General features: G+C 33.9%; 1 protein-coding gene across 4 annotated transcripts in view; it reads right to left on the bottom strand.

Moving 5' to 3' along the window:
• LOC145311806 (uncharacterized) overlaps nt 1-18,275 on the bottom strand; it is a 36,542-nt gene that overhangs the window by 8,283 nt on the left and 9,984 nt on the right. For all 4 annotated transcript variants that reach the window (XR_013876796.1, XR_013876797.1, XR_013876795.1 and 1 more), the window contains 12 exons: nt 10,381-10,436; nt 9,726-9,789; nt 9,291-9,366; nt 7,087-7,195; nt 6,633-6,740; nt 5,621-5,678; nt 5,238-5,360; nt 4,852-4,941; nt 4,287-4,382; nt 3,510-3,764; nt 1,019-1,116; nt 149-710 (listed from right to left, as the gene is read on the bottom strand). Coding sequence is in view for 1 of the 4 variants with exons in the window: in XM_080150795.1 (XP_080006921.1) it covers nt 149-710; nt 1,019-1,116; nt 3,510-3,764; nt 4,287-4,382; nt 4,852-4,941; nt 5,238-5,360; nt 5,621-5,678; nt 6,633-6,740; nt 7,087-7,195; nt 9,291-9,366; nt 9,726-9,789; nt 10,381-10,436 (1,695 nt within the window). In the remaining 3 variants the exon portion in view is untranslated. The remainder of the gene's footprint in view (nt 1-148; nt 711-1,018; nt 1,117-3,509; nt 3,765-4,286; nt 4,383-4,851; nt 4,942-5,237; nt 5,361-5,620; nt 5,679-6,632; nt 6,741-7,086; nt 7,196-9,290; nt 9,367-9,725; nt 9,790-10,380; nt 10,437-18,275) is intronic.

Raw genomic sequence — 18,275 nt, 5'->3', positions numbered from 1 at the left:
ATCATTCTCCAAAAAGAATAGAAAACTCTGATGACATGTAAAGAGCTTTATTGTAAAGGAGAGTCATATAGGTTGACAAGATCTTTTAGAACAGACAGACAGACAGACAAACAAAGATCCTACCCAAAAGCTGGTCTAAAAACTGTACCTGTTGCTGATATGCCTGAAATCTAAACTGTTGTTGCTGCGCTTCTAACTTATCAGACGACGCTTGCCTGGCCACCATAGCCGCCGTTATCGGCGTGTTTGTAAACTGTTGATAGCCGCCATTACCGCCTCTGCGCGACATGATTGACCCAACTGTTGTTATCACGGCGGTACCCGTACTTGTTACTAAACCATTTCCGCCGACAGTATGCTGAATGTGTGACGGTTGGACTACGGCGGTGGATATTCTGTGCTGAAGGTGATGCCCGTGAATGTTTGAGTTGACGCCACTTCCTAATTGTACCACTCCCCCACCACCGGCCATGTTATCATTATTTTCAATTTTGTGTTGATGTTGTACAAGTTGTTTGCCTTCGTGTGGTGGGTCGGGGGGTGGGCCCATATCACCGCTGATGTCCAGGCCGCCCCCATCGTTGCTGTGCTGTTGTGATATCTTTGGTAACTTTGGTAGTTCGGCCAGCAGGTCGTGTGGGACAAAGAGGCCGCCATGGTTGCCACCTGTATGTTGGGAGCTTCCGGAGGAGGAGCCGGCAGCCTGGTGTCTAAACAAAACAAAATAAGGTTATAAGACATAATGTATTGTTAAATAAATGAAGATTATTGCATTAGTTTACCCCGTTAAATGACAAGAAATATAATTTTGAAACATATATTGAGAATTCAAATCTTATAACATTCAAGTTTTACAAATCAATTATTATGTAAAATGGTATTCTTGTAATAATAATTAGATCTAATCTATTTTCTAATAAAAATAATTTAATGTAAAAGAAATTTTAAAGAAAATTAGATAGTTAAAAGATGCTTAGCATTGAACTATTATTTTTTATTTGAATAAACACTAAACAACCTGGAATAATGAGAGGCCAACTGTTGGTAAACTTGATTCATTCTTTCCTTGTTCATTTTGGATACATACGCGTGGTTACACATGGGCTTGGGGTAGTCCTACAATATATACAAATATAATATAGTTACACATGGGTTTCAGGTAGTCCTACAATATATACAAATATAATATAGTTACACATGGGCTTGGGGTAGTCCTACAATATATACAAATATAATATAGTTACACATGGGCTTCGGGTAGTCCTACAATATATACAAATATAATATAGTTACACATGGGCTTGGGGTAGTCCTACAATATATACAAATATAATATAGTTACACATGGGCTTGGGGTAGTCCTACAATATATACAAATATAATATAGTTACACATGGGCTTGGGGTAGTCCTACAATATATACAAATATAATATAGTTACACATGGGCTTGGGGTAGTCCTACAATATATACAAATATAAAATAGTTACATATGGGCTTGGGGTAGTCCTACAATAGGGTAACGCGGGGTAAATGCGGTAGGGGGGTCTAATTCCGGTCACTCGACTAACTTTTTTAAAACCGTTTTTTAACGGTGTTCTAAACGTTTGCGAGAGATCTTCAGAAAAGCAAAGTTGTAGTTTATTGCCTATACTTTCATTTCTTACTTCAGCAAATTTTTGTCAGATCACTCCTTCTATGATTTTTTTGCCCTCAAAAAGTTGCAAAAAATTTGCAAAAAAAAAATTTCAAAATAGGCCATGTTCAACCTAAAATTGTGAAAAAATGGTAAGTCCTATTGACCCGCGGGTTTTTGTAAAATGAAAGATATGGCATTGATTTATCGTTTGCAATTGGAGGCGTTGTTCTAACTTGATTTTTTCATAATTTTTTTTTCGTCTCAAAAATATGGTCTATTCCGGTCACTTTTTTTACTTTTTTTTCAGGTGATCTGGAAGCATGAACAACCTCAATGCATGACAAAGGCTTTAACCTTCCCTTGCCTGTTGTTAGATGTACATTATTAGTCATTTTACTGCTTGTATTATGTCATGTTTTGTTGCCTAAGCTTTTCAAATTGTAAAGACATTTAAAATTTTTCAGACACATTTTTATAGTAATGGGAAGAGTATATCACCCAAAGGAACGCCTTAAATATTTGCCTGAAGATGTATCAGCTGCATTGGCTCATGTAAGAAGGGGTATGTCTAATAGAAAGACCGCTAGAAGATTTTAAATTCCATATGAAACTCTTACATCTTTTTCGTATAAGAGGGTGTTCGCGATTTTTGCGCGGTTTGGATTTTTTATGTCAAATCGGCTAGGATTAAGCTAGAAAGGTGTTTAAGGTGTCTATAGAAAGCTCTTTGCATGTCCTAACAAAAACTCCCCAGGATATGGGTTCTATCTCCAAGATTTAGAGTACATATTCAAAATTTTGCATTTTCAAAATTCCTGTTGCATAAAATGTGTTGAAATATTAGAGTTAGACCCCATATCATTTCGAGTTAATTGTCAGGCATGTAATTTTGCATCTTTAGACACCTTAACCACCCTTGTAGGTCAATCCTAGCCAATTTGAGACAAGAAAAATTGTATCAAAAACTGCTGTCAAAACTGGCAGGATTTTTAAAATTAAAATTTTTTTTGGAAAAAATCACTTTTTTCAAGAAATTCCAAGACCTGCGAATCAGAAATTGCCTCTAATTTATGTATAAAGCTTAAAAAAACCTAATCATATAATAAAAAGTATGATTTTTTAAAAAAAGTTTGCATGAAAAAAATTGATGTTTTTTTTTTGCGATTTTACCGACTTTTTTAAAATGGGGAAAATGTTGTCAAAAAATTGTTTGATCTGCATGCGACTAGTACTGTTAGAAAGCTAATGACCTCAGCTTTCTACTCATAGTTTAAAATTAAAAAAAAAATACTTTAAGGGGGTGTTCCACCCCCCCAAAGTCAACTGACCGAAATAGCCCCACCGGTGGGGCTATTCCGGTATAGGCCAACCGCCGCCCTTTAAACCGATTTTTGACCGACTTCTAGTTGCGAGATCTTAATGGGACCAAGACAGGCTTCTTCGTTATTGCCATATCGTTCATTTGCACTCTTAAAAACCGGAAAAAGTTTTTGGGAAGTATGTTTTTTTTTAAGTTGAAGAAAAAAATTGACCGGAATTACCCCGCGTTACCCTATATACAAATATAATATGGTTTCACATGGGCTTGGGGTAGTCCTACAATATATACAAATATAATATGGTTTCAAATGGGCTTGGGGTAGTCCTACAATATATACAAATATAATATAGTTATACATGGGCTTAGGGTAGTCCTACAATAATAATAATAGGTTTAATGCTAACATATATCCTTTATCTACTCTATTCCCCCAATAGTTAATTTGCCCAAAGCATCTAGGGACTATGTAGTCAAAGTGGAATGTTATTAACGGACATTGAGTAGATGTAGTTAATGAGTAGGTGCGTTACCAACAAAACAAAAAGCTTACCACTCCAATGATACACTTGGCCGACTTTTGAACAGCCTCCGGCGCCAGCCACGGCTCATGAATATACCGGGTGGGAAAATTCTTCAGGACCGGCAGGTACCGTCGGATAAAGTCGCCGTTCGCGTCCGCCTTCCGGCCGAACTTGACCGGACAATAGCAGTGGAAAAACTGCTGGAAGAATGACGAGCAGGACAGCCAGAGCCAGGTGCCCGCGTTCACGCTCCAGTCAGCGTCCAGCAACAGCTCATCAAACACCTAAACATAATCAGAATATTTGTAGGACACCTGCCGTGTTCTTCAAAAAAATCAGTGAAATTTAAACCCAGTTTTATTTAACAAAAGCAGCTAACATTATTTTCTTCACAAAAAATCAGTAATATGTTCATTTTCAGATAAGTAATAAACAAAAATACGCAATGGCACTGAAAACACATGGTTCTATTATATAATTATTTTTGTTTTAATTCAGGTTTTTTTATTTATTACTTCTTTTTCCACTTTATTGTTCTTTTTCTATCTGACTTTGGGAATAGTCCCTTTCGTGGCAATGCACCTTAAGGAGTGATTCATCGTATTTTTAAAATGGCTTTTGATAGGTTATTTCATGTTAGGTTAGGTGATTGCCCCACAGGGTTAGGCAATTAGCCCCGCAGGGTTAGAGAAATAGGAGAAAAGCTACTGGGAAAAAAACGAAGAATCGCCCCTTAAGGAGCGTTGCCACGAAAGGGACTATTCCCCAAGTCAGATAGAAAAAGAACAACTTGTATGTACACTTACCTTCATACCCTCCTCCCAGGAGATCCAAAGGTCACCTCTGGTAAGGAAACAGGCCACAGCATGCCTGGCCAGGTGATGGATCCAGCCCTCCTCCCTGTTACCATTCAAAAATGATTAAATTATATCATAGAATTTAACTACTTCTATTCAAGTGTTTAAAAAGATATTTTTTACTATATGGTACTTAGTCTGAAACTAATACATTAGTCATAAATTTTTTTTAGTAGCGAAGTTAATCTATAATCTAATTTGTGTATCCGTCCGTCAGTCTGTAATAATATTTCCGAAATATGATTATCTCTGCTGTCATTCAAGATTGACGGCTCATTTCATTGTTTGGATCCCCTACCAATGATTAATAGATTATCCAGTATATAATTTACTTGGTCCGTTTGTCTGTCAGTCATACTTTAAAAATACATAGATTAAAACATATAAAATAACTGAAACATTTATTTTTTAATTTATGATCGCTTAACATCCTTGATTTTTTAGAATTCGTAACCTATGGATGTCATCAGACTGATCTTTTGTCCCATTAAATTGTCAATTATTTGATGTTCCTAAGTTGTGTCATGATGGCGTCTATCCAGGGGAACCCTGTGTGCGCGTTGGCCCACTTCGCCAGCGCTTCGTCGTTCTTGTCCCACGGAATCTACAAATAAAAGATTTTTATTTACTTCAAAACCATTTTTAACCGTACATAGTAAACTAAGATATTTCTTTTTCTTTACTAAAATTTGTCCTGGAAAAATGTGAATATATAAGGTTGCCAACTGTTTTATTTTGGTTGTAAATGCAATTTATTTTATGAAAGTCTTAATAATTTAAACTGAAACAAAGTTACCAACTAAAACATTCTTACCTGTACACAAATAGGGTTGCCAACTATTTAATCAAAGTCTAGATGCTACAAAATCTAAGCAAAGTTGCCAACTAAAATATTATTACCTGTACACAAATAGGGTTGCCAACCATTTTATCAAAGTTTGGATTCTTGGTGGAGGCACAGTAGAAGAACTCCCTCCATAATAATTGACCATGCAGGGACAGCGGGGGCTCACATTTCTTCAACTAAAAACATTTTAGTAAGAATTTTTTCCCAAGAATCTAGGGCAATGGGACAACAGACGATAAATATACATCTCTTAATTATGATAAACGAAATTACCCCTTGGTTAGGACACTGATTCTATGTAAAACCCATTCCAGATCTTAACTAACCCACCTGCTGAGGTTTTTGCTAGCAAATAGCTATAGGATTGAGGGGCAATGTCATTTTAAATCAATTATCCACTCCAATTTAACAAAATTAAAAAAATAGTTTTATTTACCTCTCTGTATAGTCTGGAAAGTGAGTGATAAAATAATCGAGTTGACAGGCATCCAAACCTATAATAGAAAAATAAAAAAAATAAGTATGTTAATTCTTTCTTTTCTAAAAGTAAAATTTAGTGAAGATTAATCCTTATACTAAAGTAACAGGATGTCTGTTTGTCAGTGTGTTTGTACCGAAGGATCTCGTTAACCGCTGAACCGATCGGGTTCTGCATAACAGGGTAGCTTCTCATAGGTCCCGGGAAGGTTTATAACTATTTTAGGGGAGGGTACCACCACCCTCCCAAAAGAAATCGCCCCTAGAAAAAATTACCCCCCCCCCAAATAAAAAAAAAAAAAAATTATTATTTATTTAACTTAAAATCTTCCCTCCCACCCCAATTTTTTTTACTTTTTCTTTTAAAATGATAAATTAATCAAGTGTCCCTAGAGGCCTCTATGGGCTCAGCCGCTAGTTTATAAATATAACAAAAGGCAAGGATAAAAACCTTGAGGTAAAGGTAAAAAATGACAAAAATTACTGCTGTAATAAGTTAATAACATTTGAGATACGAAAAGATTCATAAAAATAAATGTTTTTTTTAGTCAATATTGCAGAAAAAGTGTGCGGCTTAAAATGTAAATTCATCTTGGTCAAACTTTTAGGGTACTTTTTCTGCATAAATTGTCAGGAATTAAAATTGATACTATGCATATACCAAGTATCAAAAAACGTAAGAAAATTATATGTTTTTCAATGAGCAAAAGTTGCCTAAAATGCATAATAAAAAGTGGTTGGCTTAAAATGGAAACATGGACGACATTATTAGTTACTCAGTGTTCCATTTTGTAAACCTAGGGCTCTTACCATGCCAAGTTTTAGCGTTCACACCCCTTTTGAGGATCGGACTATGCAATCATGTCAAATAATATAGAAGACCTAACTATCCTCTGAGTACTTAAGTACATATCCTAATTATAGAAAAGCTTCGTTTTTAACCGAAAGGACCAAGAGAAAGCTTGACTTACCTCAGGTACGGACTGACTCCAGTTTGACTGGCGAGTAAAGATTGTGGGGTCATCTTGGGTCTACCAAATGAGGCAACCCAGGCCTTACGCTCTAAATGCCGCTCCAACCTAAATATAATAATAATTTTAGATACCTTAAATAATAACATAATCATCGCATGCACAGGGATTTCAATGGATACGACATTGGCATATAAATTAATGTATTTCCTAAATGATTATAAACAAAACTGCCTCTTCTGTTAATTTTTTTTAAGCAAACGAACTAGAGAGTGTATTTATGAATTTTGGGTAATAGTAAAATCAACAGTAAAGGAGAAATATTTATTTTTGAATATCTTCTTGAAGCACAAAAATTATCACAAAAAGTTATCTCAAAGACATTGTTCTTCTTTCTAAAAAAAACGACAGCGGGAACTGCAATTGCTGTCGTTGAAAACCGCCAAATGTTTACCTGAGTAAGGCCTCTGTCTCTCCCCCCACCCAAACTGTGGGCTTCAGGTTCTCACAGTCAAACCCAAGCTCCTCAAGGGAGGGGACACCATACTTCTCATCATGATCAGCTAAATTAATACATACTTGGTTAATATAGTACATAGTCAATACAACAAACCCAAGCTCCTCAAGAGAGGGGACACCATACTTCTCATCATGATCAGCTAAATTAATACATACTTGGTTAATATAGTACATAGTCAATACAACAAACCCAAGCTCCTCAAGAGAGGGGACACCATACTTCTCATCATGATCAGCTAAATTAATACATACTTGGTTAATATAGTACATAGTCAATACAACAAACCCAAGCTCCTCAAGAGAGGGTACACCATACTTCTCATCATGATCAGCTAAATTAATACATACTTGGTTAATATAGTACATAGTCAATACAACAAACCCAAGCTCCTCAAGAGAGGGGACACCATACTTCTCATCATGATCAGCTAAATTAATACATACTTGGTTAATATAGTACATAGTCAATACAACAAACCCAAGCTCCTCAAGAGAGGGGACACCATACTTCTCATCATGATCAGCTAAATTAATACATACTTGGTTAATATAGTACATAGTCAATACAACAAACCCAAGCTCCTCAAGAGAGGGGACACCATACTTCTCATCATGATCAGCTAAATTAATACATACTTGGTTAATATAGTACATAGTCAATACAACAAACCCAAGCTCCTCAAGAGAGGGGACACCATACTTCTCATCATGATCAGCTGAATTAGTACGTACTTGGTTAATATAGTACATAGTCATTACAACAAACCCAAGCTCCTCAAGAGAGGGGACACCATACTTCTCATCATGATCAGCTAAATTAGTACATACTTGGTTAATATAGTACACAGTCAATACAACAAACCCAAGCTCCTCAAGAGAGGGGACACCATACTTCTCATCATGATCAGCTAAATTAATACATACTTGGTTAATATAGTACATAGTCAATACAACAAACCCAAGCTCCTCAAGAGAGGGGACACCATACTTCTCATCATGATCAGCTAAATTAATACATACTTGGTCAATATAGTACATAGTCAATACAACAAACCCAAGCTCCTCAAGAGAGGGGACACCATACTTCTCATCATGATCAGCTAAATTAGTACATACTTGGTTAATATAGTACACAGTCAATACAACAAACCCAAGCTCCTCAAGAGAGGGTACACCATACTTCTCATCATGATCAGCTAAATTAGTACATACTTGGTTAATATAGTACACAGTCAATACAACAAACCCAAGCTCCTCAAGAGAGGGTACACCATACTTCTCATCATGATCAGCTAAATTAATACATACTTGGTTAATATAGTACATAGTCAATACAACAAACCCCAGCTCCTCAAGAGAGGGGACACCATACATCATGATCAGCTAAATTATTATATAGCTCCTCAAGGAAGAGGGGGGGGGGAGGGGTATAATTCTACCATTACTATGGAAAATATACACCCTTGGATCTCTATGAATAAACCCAGGAATCTAAAGGGATAAGACAATGCCCAATAAATTGATGTACATCCCCAATGCTGATACACAAAATTACCCGTTATGTAGATTAAAATTAGTGGTTGAAACGCTTGAACACTCATCTTTTTGAAACAACCCATCAAAATTTTCGTTGCCCTCAAAGTTGTTAGGCCAACGAATAAGAAAACTTTGGGGACTGGTGTAGTAAACAGCCCATTGTCCCCTCTCTCACTGGAATAAACCTTATAAAATCTTAAAAGTACGCTGAAATATAGGTTGAAAGAAAACTTTTAGCATCATGTGATTACATATATAAAGTTTTTAAAACTGTTTTCAACTGATATTAAGTAATGATTACTTTATAAACTATGATTTTACATTACTTAAAAGTATAAATGAAGATAATAAATATTTTATAATCATGAACAAATCAAAACTTATAGATCTATTATTGTAGATGGTTTGTCAAACACAATAATCCGTCCACCTTACACAGGAAGTTTTATAGAAAATTTTAATTTATATTTAGCCAAACAGAATTCTTTCCAAAAATACGAGCAGCAAATCTATAACACCATTAAAAGTTTTAAATCATAAGACGTATGAACAAAGGGACCTACCCTAATTGTAGACGTCTTCGCTGTGATTATATGACAATACCTGCTATAGGACTAGATGCATTCCCCAGAATCTGTAATGTCAAGTTTGGAACTGGTTTGGGGGGAGGATCCATACTCTAAAAAAGACAAGAATCATAACATAACATCCATTTGTAGCGAATGCTACAGAGCTTTACAGATAGACCGAAGGACCCAGAACTCTAAATGGTTGATGCTAATTGCATTGGTCCGCAAAATATTCTATATTCGAAATTCAAGTAAATCAAATTCCTGTGTTCTATGAGCATGACCGACAGACAAACAGACCTATACTAGATGCTATTTGTTCAGATAAATCTTCAACAAAAATGAGTCATTTATCTTAAATGACAACAAAAAATAAATTTTGCCTAAATTCTACCTATCAAATTTTCAACTGTTATGACAGACATTCATATGTAGAAGAATAGTCATAAAATATGACAAAATGAAATACCTGTATTATAGCTTGAAATTTCTTATATGTAAGAGGAGCCTTCCCTCCATTTGCCTCAATTATTCTACAAAATTAAAGATAAAATTTCAGCTGAGTATGGTAGGGCAGTTGATAACTTAGGAGATTATATTCTGAGAATTAAATAAAATACACATTGACACTTTTTAACAAACTAGCGGCTTCGCCCCTAGCCTCTAAGGGCTTTGCCCCAAGAGGTTTGATCAACCTATTTTTGTGTTAATTAAATTTAAAATTGGGGGGGGGGGGGTGGGGTTGGCGACCCCCTTTTTAAATTTTAGTTTAGATTTTTTTTTTGGGGGGGGGGCTTTTTCATTTTTTGGGGGGGTTGGGGGTGTCCCACCCCCCAAGAGAATAACTTAAAACCATCACAGGACCCTTTTAAGGTATATTCCCTTAAAAGTAGAGCCCAATCGGTTCAGTGGTTACTGAGATCTTAAGCTTCAAACAGACAGACAGACATCGTACTACTTTGTATTATAGATTATTTAATAAGTAAACCTCATGTAAAAGTTAAGATTCACACACATACATGGACAGGTATACACAAACAGGTACACTACACATGTACACAAGTACCCAAAGGTACACACATGTACAGACAGGTATACACAGGGATACACAAAAACGAGTTTACCTGTCAAGATTATATAAAGTGTGAGAGTGTTCTTTGGCCACAACTATTCCCATCTCCTAAACAAAAAACATCTTTTATTTGTAATTTTTATTAAACTTACCTATTGAAATAAAGATCAAAATATTACTACAAAGGGGGGGGGGGGCGAAAGTGACACTTTTTGAAACCAAAACTAAGAGTCAACAAAGGAACTGAACTAAAAAAAGGGTTACAGGTCTGAGATTTTGCATGGCAGTTGCTTTATAGGGGTACAATATGGAACTGTGAAGAAACGGCGGCGCAACCGCCGAAAACCGCCGTAATTTTTGTTGCCTTTACTCGGCGGTTTTCGGCGGTTGCGCCGCCGTTTTTTCACAGTTCCATATTGTACCCCTATAAAGCAACTGCCATGCAAAATGTCAGACCTGTAACACTTTTTTTAGTTGAGTTCCTTTGACTTTTAGTTTTGGTTTCAAAAAGTGTCACTTTCCCCTCCCCCTTTAAATACATTTGTAAGTGTGTGTGTGTCTTTTGTTGTTCAGTAAGATCTTGGAAACATATGGAATTATGCTTCTGCAATGTTTAATGTAGCATTGTAATAAACTTAAGCATGTTTTATGCTATTTAACAGTGGAGGTGGATATTGAAGCCATACCAGAGTCAACATTTTCAAAGATACCTTACAAATTTGATAAAAATATTTCGGTTAAATCTTTCAAACCTCAAATTATTAACATAAGATTAAGGGAGAGAATTTTGGAAGTATTAATTAGGTACCTATTTTTATTGTATACAATTTTGTTAATACAAAAAAAGTACACTTTTATGTATTACAAAAGATAAAAAAAGGCCAGCTAGAATAGAATAATTTAAATAAACTAATTCAAGTAAGAAAATAACATTTTATATGATCCTTTTTATTTCCAGAGATACAGGGTCGGGACAATGGACGAAGAACAAGTATTTGGGTATTAAGTTATTCTTTTGGGGACTTAAAATTGTTACAGGTAAATTTCTATGCCCCCTGTTCAATCATTTTATTATTATAGAGTTGTTACGCTTTCTAAGTAGTACCTAACTGTTATAGGAATCATCATGCAAAGTTTGAAATCGATGGGACAATTTTAGTATGTTTAAAATAACTAAAAGAGCTAATCATGAGGGAGGGACGTACGGACCGATCCAAAATATAGAAAAACTTCGCTTTTAAAAAAAGGTTAACTTTAGAAACCCGAAAGTTATGGAGTAGCTAAGTTACAAGAATGACAACAAAAGGATACAGATAAGGATTTTGGGTAGCAACTACATTTCAAGTGTGTGTGTATGTGAGTGTGTGTGTATAATGCGTGTGTGTGTCCGCAAACTCTGCGAGAAAGTTGGGTGCAATGTGCATTTAGTGGATTTATATAACTTGAAAATATGTACCTATACATTACATTATACATAGAAAATATTATCTACAGAAAAATCAAGAAAATAGGTTTAGAACGTGGATATCTTAAAGAATTTTTTAGTAGCTAAGCTACTCTAAAATTCTCTATTTCAGTCCGTCCGTAACGCAAATGGGGTAAATGTAGGATAGGTAGCTGAAATTTAGGTAAAGATTCCAGTATATAATAAAATTAGTCCATCAGTCTATGAATATCTACAAAAAAAAAAGCATACGAACTTATTTTGTACAAGGGTTTTGTGATTATCTTCTTTATGACTCACTATTTAGGTGCTAAAGGGAGTGGGGATTGGCAAAGTGGAAAGGTAAAATTTATCTGCCACTGGCCTAACCCTAAAACCCTGAAATTGAACACATTATGTAATTCTTAATTTGGCAGGATGTTTACTTTTCATTCAAAATTCATTAAAGTTTTCAAATTTTGGATTGATAATGATATAATTTTTTTTTAGATTAAAAAAATGTGTTTATAAATAATTCATTTTTAAAAGCGAAGCTTTTCTATAATTAGGGTCGGTCCGTCCGTACGTCCGTCCGTAACGGATAGCTTTTTTCATTAATTTAGGCATGTTAGAATTGTCCTATCGATTTCAAATTTTGCATGGTGATTCCTTTAGTAGTTAGGTACGATTTAGAAAGCGTAGCAACTCTATAATCATTACCAAAATGTCCGTACGTCCATTTTAAACATGTTGATTTTTTTACTTTTTTAACAACAAATTTTTATGTGAACTAATCATCTGATTGATATGATTTTTGGTATATTGATTCCTGGGACAACAAAGTATAGTGTAATAAGCGAAGCAACTCTATAATTAAGTCCTTAAAATGTAAGTATGTCCATAAACATTATCCTGTATCAAGCAGTTTTTTAACAAATTTACTTACAATTTTGCTTTGACCCTTATGAATTTATATTATGATTATTCAGTTCTGACACTATTCAAGTGTTAATGTCCGTTTGTCCTACCGTTTCAGTGCTTCGCTTTTATGGATGTTGTCATCCTTGTTGTGAATAAATATTTAATTGGGTTTGTGAGTTAGTAATATCAGGAAAGCTTTGCATGGGTCATGAACAGATTTGTAGCTGTTTGTTGAGTAGGTTTATCAACCCCCCCCCCCCCCCTAATAGTCTATCACTCCCTCCAAATACACTTATTTAAGAAGCGAGGCTAATCTATATTTACCTTTGTCCGTCAGTCATTCGGTAATGCTAGGGGGTAAATGTGAATATCTCGGCTGCTATTCGGGATAGACTGCTGATATTTTGTGCAAATTTGAAGTGCAAAAGGCGCAGCCACTAATATTAGCAATAGTTGTAAGAATATTTATATAAAAATATTCAATTCGCATAAATTGTCTCATTTAAAAAAGATCAGCATTTCTATTTTAATATTAATTACAAATTAATTGATGATTATGCTGATCATATAGAAATAAATTAATATGATACTATAAAACTGTATTAGTAATGTATTCTTAAAAATTGATCCAAAACGTTTTTGTTTCCTTAGTATTTACATAAATGAATTTATTAAAATAAAATAATCTTGTTTGCTAACCCTCAATTGAAGAATAAAATAACTCTATAATAAGGGACTTGAAAAATCTTACTTAAATTGAAAGATGTTACAATGAACGTTATCATATTCATGCCTTGACGGACTAGGAATCTCCATTTCAATCGTATATTGTTATTAAATGGATAAACCTCCAATAGCTAGGAGAATCTACACTAGAAAATTAAAAATAAAACCTTTGACTTTCATAGCCTTTGACAAAATCTAAATTTTGTAAACTTACTCGGAGGGACGGGCGGACCGACCCTATTTATGGAGTAGCTTACGCTAGTAAAAAGATGCCTTTAACATGTTTTTAGCATCTAGTGCTATCCGTTAAATACAGACAAAATGCCATGAATGTAACAATGTCCATTTTTAAAAGATAAAAAAATAAATTCTGCACACGTCTGTAGAGACTAGATTTAACAAGATTTTTTTAATATATCGGTAAAATACAGGGCTGACAAAAATATATAAAAAAAAATACAGGAATTACAACATCTCATTTTATACTTAACTAAAAATACCATCAACCAGTATAAACGATGTGATAAATACCCATATGTAGATTAAAAGTGCTTAAAAGTTTAGGAATGAACATTGGACTGGTACTTAAATATATATAATATAAGTATCTTATTTGTTGACTCACAATTTTTTATTTTGATTGGAAACTTTTGAACCAATGATTTTGATATTCAGAAGTGATAGCTTTGTTTATCGTCAATGGGGATGTATATGGTGCATTATTTGCCAAATGTACCACTTTTCTGCACTACCTCTCCGATTTTGTTAATACTCTATATTTTGGTCCGTTGGGTCATTCAAGGATGCTGGATGGCCAAAAAAAAGTTTCAGAGTCCCTGGATGTCTAGATATCTAGCTATCTATGAAGGTAGGTAACAAAAATGTAAAAAACACCCATTTTTTCACAATTTTAAAAATTAATTTTTTCATCAATCTTACATCCAATCTATACATTTTATACACCAAAATGATCGTTTATTCATGTAAAAAGCGCACATAATGCTATTTTGGTCAAAACTCTAATTTTACAGAGTGTCCAACAAAAAGTGTATTTTGGATATCTAGCGTAATACCCAAAATACCTGTCCGAAAAAAATCATTTTTTTTGGCTTAAATCCTGTGTTTTATCTGTGTGCATTTGTGGTATATAACGGTTCGGACCACCCGGGACTATAAGGTTGTCAAATTTCACTTTGGGACACCCTGTAAATGTGATTTTTGCGTCTGAAGAGCTAAAACTTGGTCCAAATTGGCTATTTTTTTCAAATTACTCTAATATGTGTCTTAGTATGTTTGGCCATAGTGTTTTCTGACCAGATCAATATTTTCATATTTTTTGGACACCCTGTATTTTCAAAAAAAGAGAAAAAAATTTTTTGTTTTTTTTAAATTTTTTTTTCTATTTTTAAGTTACTTAAAACTGTCATATAGATACAGATTTTGACTAATAACAATAATATTTGCCTATTTTAAATTTTTTTACACTTTTGGGACACCCTGTGCATGTTTTTGAAAAATGATGGTTTTTGCCCATTTTTGGGGGGAAGGAGTCATTTTAGGGCCATAGACTATTTCTTTATTTTTGTAGAACTTTTTAAGACACATCATTTGTTATTTATGCAAAAACCGCAAAAACCGAACCGTTTTGCCGTTATTCACCGCCAAAGGCAAAATTTTTTTACGTTTTTGCCGTTCCGGAGGTTGTAATGGGCATTTGTGTAAGAAAACGTTGATTTATCAAGATCCCTCTTAAATACTTTTATTTAGGTAATTTAATTTACTAAATTTCATATTAAGTAAAATTTTTTGTGCAGCTAACCGTTTTTCGTCGAGATGGATTTCAATTGTTAAAACAAGAAAATTAAGTAAATATAACATAAATAATTGCTATAACATAAGTGATAAAAGAAACATAAATCATGTGCATTTGAAATTCCTTTTAACAAAAATCGGTTGGATATACAAAAAAATTTACTTCACATGAAATTTAGTAAATTAAAATGCCTAAATAAAGGTATTTAACAGTTATCTTGATAAATCAACGTCTTCTTACCACAAATGCCCATTAGAACCTCAGGAACGGCAAAAAACGTAAAAAATTCTGCCTTTGGCGGTGAATAACGGCAAAACGGTTCGGTTTTTGCGGTTTTTGCATAAATAACAAATGATGTGTCTTAAAAAGTTCTACAAAAATGAAGAAATAGTCTATGGCCCTAAAACGACTCCTTCCCCCAAAAAATGGGCAAAAACCATCATTTTTCAAAAACATGCACAGGGTGTCCCAAAAGTGTAAAAATTTTTAAAATAGGCAAATATTATTGTTATTAGTCAAAATCTGTATCTATATGACAGTTTTAAGTAACTTAAAAATAGAAAAAAAATTTAAAAAAAAACAAAAAAATTTTTTCTCTTTTTTTGAAAATACAGGGTGTCCAAAAAATATGAAAATATTGATCTGGTCAGAAAACACTATGGCCAAACATACTAAGACACATATTAGAGTAATTTGAAAAAAATAGCCAATTTGGACCAAGTTTTAGCTCTACAGACGCAAAGATCTCATTTACAGGGTGTCCCAAAGTGAAATTTGACAACCTTATAGTCCCGGGTGGTCCGAACCGTTATATACCACATATGCACACAGATAAAACACAGGATTTAAGCCAAAAAAATGATTTTTTTCGGACAGGTATTTTGGGTATTACGCTAGATATCCAAAATACACTTTTTGTTGGACACCCTGTAAAATTAGAGTTTTGACCAAAATAGCATTATGTGCGCTTTTTACATGAATAAACGATCATTTTGGTGTATAAAATGTATAGATTGGATGTAAGATTGATGAAAAAATTAATTTTTAAAATTGTGAAAAAATGGGTGTTTTTTACATTTTTGTTACCTACCTTCATAGATAGCTAGATATCTAGACATCCAGGGACTCTGAAACTTTTTTTTGGCCATCCAGCATCCTTGAATGACCCAACGGACCAAAATATAGAGTATTAACCAAATCGGAGAGGTAGTGCAGAAAAGTGGTACATTTGGCAAATAATGCACCATATAAATGTATCGTCCATTGAATCTCCGCAAATGTGCAATTTTACTTAAACAATTGATGTCTATTAAACCCGTGGTTTCAACTGGTCCAAGTTTCTATTTTTTCTTAGTAAAAAGATAAGCCAGGAGAAAACAAGATCCTGACTTAAATTTTAGTTAACATGGCCTGGATGAAAACATCCATAAGAGCGAAAAGAAAAATATTAGTTTAGAAGTAAAAAAAATTTTGTTGCAAAATTGGTTAAATACATGATACTGTGTCTGGACAAACTTTCTTACATTTTTAGGACTTTTTAAAAGCGAAGCTTTTCTATAATTAGGGTCGGTCCGTACGTCCGTCCGAGATAGATAGCTTTTATTCGTTAATTTAGGCATGTTATAATTGTCCTATCGATTTCAAACTTTGCATGGTGATTCCTGTAGTATTTAGGTACGATTTAGAAAGCGTAGCAACTCTATAATCATTACCAGAATGTCCGTACGTCCATTTTAAACATGTTGATTTTTCTAATTTTTTAACAGCTAATTTTTATGTGATCTAATTATCCGTTTGATCTGATTTTTGGTATATTGATTCCTGGGACAACAAAGAACAATATTTTAAGCGAAGCAACTCTATAATCAAATCCTAAAAATGTAAGTATGTCCATAAACTCAATAAACATTATCCTGTATCAAGAAGTTTTTCAACAAATTTACTTACAATTTTGCTTCGACTCTTATACTTTTATTTTCTGATAATTCAGTTTAGACACTATACAAGTGTTAATGTCCGTTTGTCCTACCGTTTCAGTGCTTCGCTTTTATGGATGTTGTCATCCTTGTTTTATAGAGATCCTTTGCTTATAATATTGTTCCTGATTGTCTTAGGTATAATAACTCCTAAAATAACAAGGATGACAACATCCATAAAAGCGAAGCTCTGAAATGGAAGGACAAACGGACATTAACACTTGTATAATGTCAGAACTGAATAATCAGAATGCGAATGTATAAGAGTCAAAGCAAAATTGTAAGTAAATTTGTTGAAAAACTGCTTTATACAGGATAATGATTATGGACATACTTACATTTTAGGACTTGATTATAGAGTTGCTTCGCTTATAATAGTGTACTTTGTTGTCCTATGAATCAGTATACCAAAAATCAGACCAATCGGATAATTAGGTCACATACAAATTTGTTATTAAAAATGTAAAAAAATCAAAATGTTTAAAATGGACGTACGGATATTCTGGTAATGATTCTAGAGTTGCTTCGCTTTCTAACTCGTACCTAACTATTACAGGAATCACCATGCAAAATTTGAAATCGATAGGACAATTCTAACATGCCTAAATTAACAAAAAAAGCTATTTAAAAAAAGTAAAAAAATCAACATGTTTAAAATGGACGCACGGACATTTTGGTAATGATTATAGAGTTGCTACGCTTTCTAAATCGTACCTAACTATTACAGGAATCACCATGCAAAATTTTAAATCGATAGGACAATTTTAACATGCCTAAATTAACGAAAAAAGCTATTTAAAATAGTAAAAAAAATCAACATGTTTAAAATGGACGTACGGACATTTTGGTATTGATTATAGAGTTGCTACGCTTTCTAAATCGTACCTAACTACTAAAAGAATCACCATGCAAAATTTGAAATCGATAGGACAATTCTAACATGTCTAAATTAACGAAAAAAGCTATCCGTTACGGACGGACGGACGGACCGACCCTAATTATAGAAAAGCTTCGCTTTTAAAAAGAATTAGATTGTTATAAATGATAAAAATTACTCTCAAAAAAGTCAAATTTGTCAAAAAAGTAAA

Source organism: Acartia tonsa, chromosome 2 (assembly GCF_053477335.1).
Source record: "Acartia tonsa isolate MP-2025a chromosome 2, ASM5347733v1, whole genome shotgun sequence".
NCBI classification, from domain to species: Eukaryota; Metazoa; Arthropoda; class Copepoda; order Calanoida; family Acartiidae; genus Acartia; species Acartia tonsa.
Note: the sequence above shows the minus strand (reverse complement) of the source record. Positions and strands in the feature narration are given on the sequence as shown.